The sequence below is a fragment of the Limulus polyphemus genome, unplaced genomic scaffold (assembly GCF_000517525.1).
Source record: "Limulus polyphemus unplaced genomic scaffold, Limulus_polyphemus-2.1.2 Scaffold4982, whole genome shotgun sequence".
Lineage (NCBI taxonomy): Eukaryota > Metazoa > Arthropoda > Merostomata > Xiphosura > Limulidae > Limulus > Limulus polyphemus.
The window spans coordinates 20,807-23,768 of NW_013670592.1; the positions used below are offsets into that span (position 1 = coordinate 20,807).

The following is a 2,962-nucleotide window of genomic DNA, read 5'->3' on the forward strand; positions in this document are numbered from 1 at the left end:
TTCCTCACATAAAGTTATTGATAGAACCGTTATTATTAGTTAAATATATAGCACTAGACAGAGGTTCCTCACATAAAGTTATTGATAGAACCGTTATTATTAGTTAAATATATAGCACTAGACAGAGGTTCCTCACCTAAAGTTATTGATAGAACCGGTATTATTAGTTAAATATGTAGCACTAGACAGAGGTTTCTCACCTAAAGTTATTGATAGAACCGTTATTATTATTTGAATATGTAGCACTAGATAGAAGTATTTTACATAAAGTTATTGATAGAACCGTTATAAATTTCAGTGGAATTACAAATGACGATCAAAAAGTTAAGCTAAGATCAACTTTTGATAAAATATAAATGTAAATGCTATTTTTTTCATACGTTCCAGGTTTATCATGTCAAATCATTTTACGATTTATAAGCCTTTAAATCAAAATAGTAAGATATTAGATAAAACTAAAGTTGTAATAAATGTAACGAAAAAACTTGAATTTATAAAATTGAATGTGAATGTGGTTGGTTATACATCGGTCAAACTAAAAGAACATTTAAATTTTAAATAAACGAACACAAGAGAAATGTCAAAAATTCCGCATTGGCCGACCATGAAAGACGATACCTTCTAGAAATATCAGAGAATCTGTAGAAATAATTAAACACAGTAAAAATAATTATTATATCTTGAATAAAGATGAAAGGTCAGGAAGTATGTAGATGGCGCGACCTTCTTTAGGTTCTGCTGTATATATATGTTATGTAGTACTACGGGTCGCATGGCTAGTTGTTCTGGTACAAGTGGTTTGTAACCGAGTCTTGATCTTACACTCCTGAGGATGACGTGATTAACATAGAAACTATCGCCTGTCTGTTCACGGTCTCAATATAAAGTTTTTAAGTTGTGTACTTACAAACTTTGATCGTTTGAGTATTTAGTGCTTTGAATTTGTAACCTTGCCATGTTACAAGTCCCGTGTTGCCCTAAAAACTATTTTTTTAATAGGCAATATACTGGTGATGATAACTGAAACCAAGTCTCATGTTGCCATAGAAACTATTTTCTCTGTCTTCAATATGCTACACATGATGTCTAAAACTGTGTTCCAATACTGTGTTCCCCTTGAAACTACTACTTCCATCGTCAGTTTGATGGACATTCTGACCATATTTACTTATATTGTTCGATATCATAAATACCAAGTTCCTGTGTAGGTTGGTAAAGTCATTATTAAACAAACGTTTCCCAAGACTCCAGTGTGCATAGAAGTCAGCTCTCAAGACCATATTTAACTGATGAACAAACAAAGGCGAATTGCCTAGTAGAGCGGCAGTCTTTGGAAACTTCGTTCTTTTCCATCTGTCTTACTTCTGTAATTCAGTCTTATGTTACTAGGAAGGCAGAATGAATAGCACAGTAATCAAGTACATCCAACAATGCTTCATGTATAGTAACCCCGAGACAACAGTGCTCCCATCCACAATGACAAAATAGACGAGCACTTCCCACATTCTCCAGACCTCAATCTAATTAATCAACATGGGGCACGAACTTGGAAAATGCATCTTCACCTGTCCAACTACATAAGACAAATTTTATACTAAGTATCTTTTAACCTGTCTAATTTATTGTTATAGATATTTTTCTACCACCAATTATTACAAACACAACACTAACTAACTTCTCACCTGTCTTTTCTGTATTATAAACACAGTACTGAGTATCTTCTGACCTGTCTACCTCTTTAATATAAATACAATACTAAGTACCTTGTTACCTGTCACCCTCTCTTACCTATATAATAGACAACATGCTAAGTATCTTCTGACCTGTCTACATCTTTAATATAAATACAATACTAAGTATCTTGTTACCAGTCACCCTCTCTTACCTATATAATAGATGCTAAGTATCTTGCTACCTGTCACCCTCTCTTACGTATATAATAGACAACATGCTAAGTATCTTCTGACCTGTCTACCTCTTTAATATAAATACAATACTAAGTATCTTGCCATATAGGTAAGAGAGGGTGACAGGTAACAAGATACTTAGTATTGTATTTATATTAAAGAGTAGACAGGTCAGAAGATACTTAGCATCTATTATATAGGTAAGAGAGGGTGACAGGTAGTAGATGCTAAGTATCTTCTGACCTGTCTACTCTTTAATATAAATACAATACTAAGTATCTTGTTACCTGTCACCCTCTCTTACCTATATAATAGACAACATGCTAAATATCTTCTGACCTGTCTACCTCTTTAATATAAATACAGTACTGAGTATCTTGTTACCTGTCACCCTCTCTTACCTATATAATAGACAACATGCTAAGTATCTTGTTACCTCCTTAACATAAATATAATATTAAGTATCTTCTGACCTGTCTAAAACTGCACATTATAAACATTTTATGACGTATTTCTTACCTCCACATCTCGGGAAGAGATGCGTATTTTTCCAGTAAAGTCTTTTCTCCTTTCTCCATTGGTGGAAGTTTGTAGTATTCATATAGCAATCCCATACTTGTATTATGTTCTTCCCCGCCACCATTGATGTTCAACATGGCTGAAGTTGCTGCTGTTAAAGGGTGCTCGTAATACGATCGCCAACCTTCCTCACCTTCGGGCATATCCGACATACGTTCGGATGTTGCCGATTTTACTCGGGCTAGCACGTCAGTTACTTCTTTGTTCTCACTGGAAGTCAGTATTAAATGGATTTGAAATAGACTGTTTGGTCACAAGTACACACACAAAAAGTGATCTAGTTAATAAGCTAATTTATATGAAACATTTATCGAGTGCAAACAAGAAAATCAAAAATAATATCCCATTAAATGTATAATAATTAATAATAATGAAGTGGGTTATATAAGAACCTATAGTTCAGGGTTCATTGAGAAGTCAGACTACGATCTAGGTTGTGTAGCATCAGCCGTGATGAAGTGGATTATATAAAAACC

At 33.9% G+C, this 2,962-nt stretch overlaps 1 protein-coding gene across 1 annotated transcript in view; it reads right to left on the minus strand.

Moving 5' to 3' along the window:
* LOC106471950 overlaps positions 1–2,638 on the minus strand; it is a gene marked incomplete at its 3' end in the record, with an annotated part of 19,089 nt that extends 16,451 nt beyond the window's left edge. Inside the window, exon 1 of the mRNA XM_022400562.1 lies at positions 2,427–2,638. Coding sequence (XP_022256270.1) covers positions 2,427–2,638 — 212 coding nt within the window. The remainder of the gene's footprint in view (positions 1–2,426) is intronic.
* Positions 2,639–2,962: the final 324 nt, after the last annotated feature.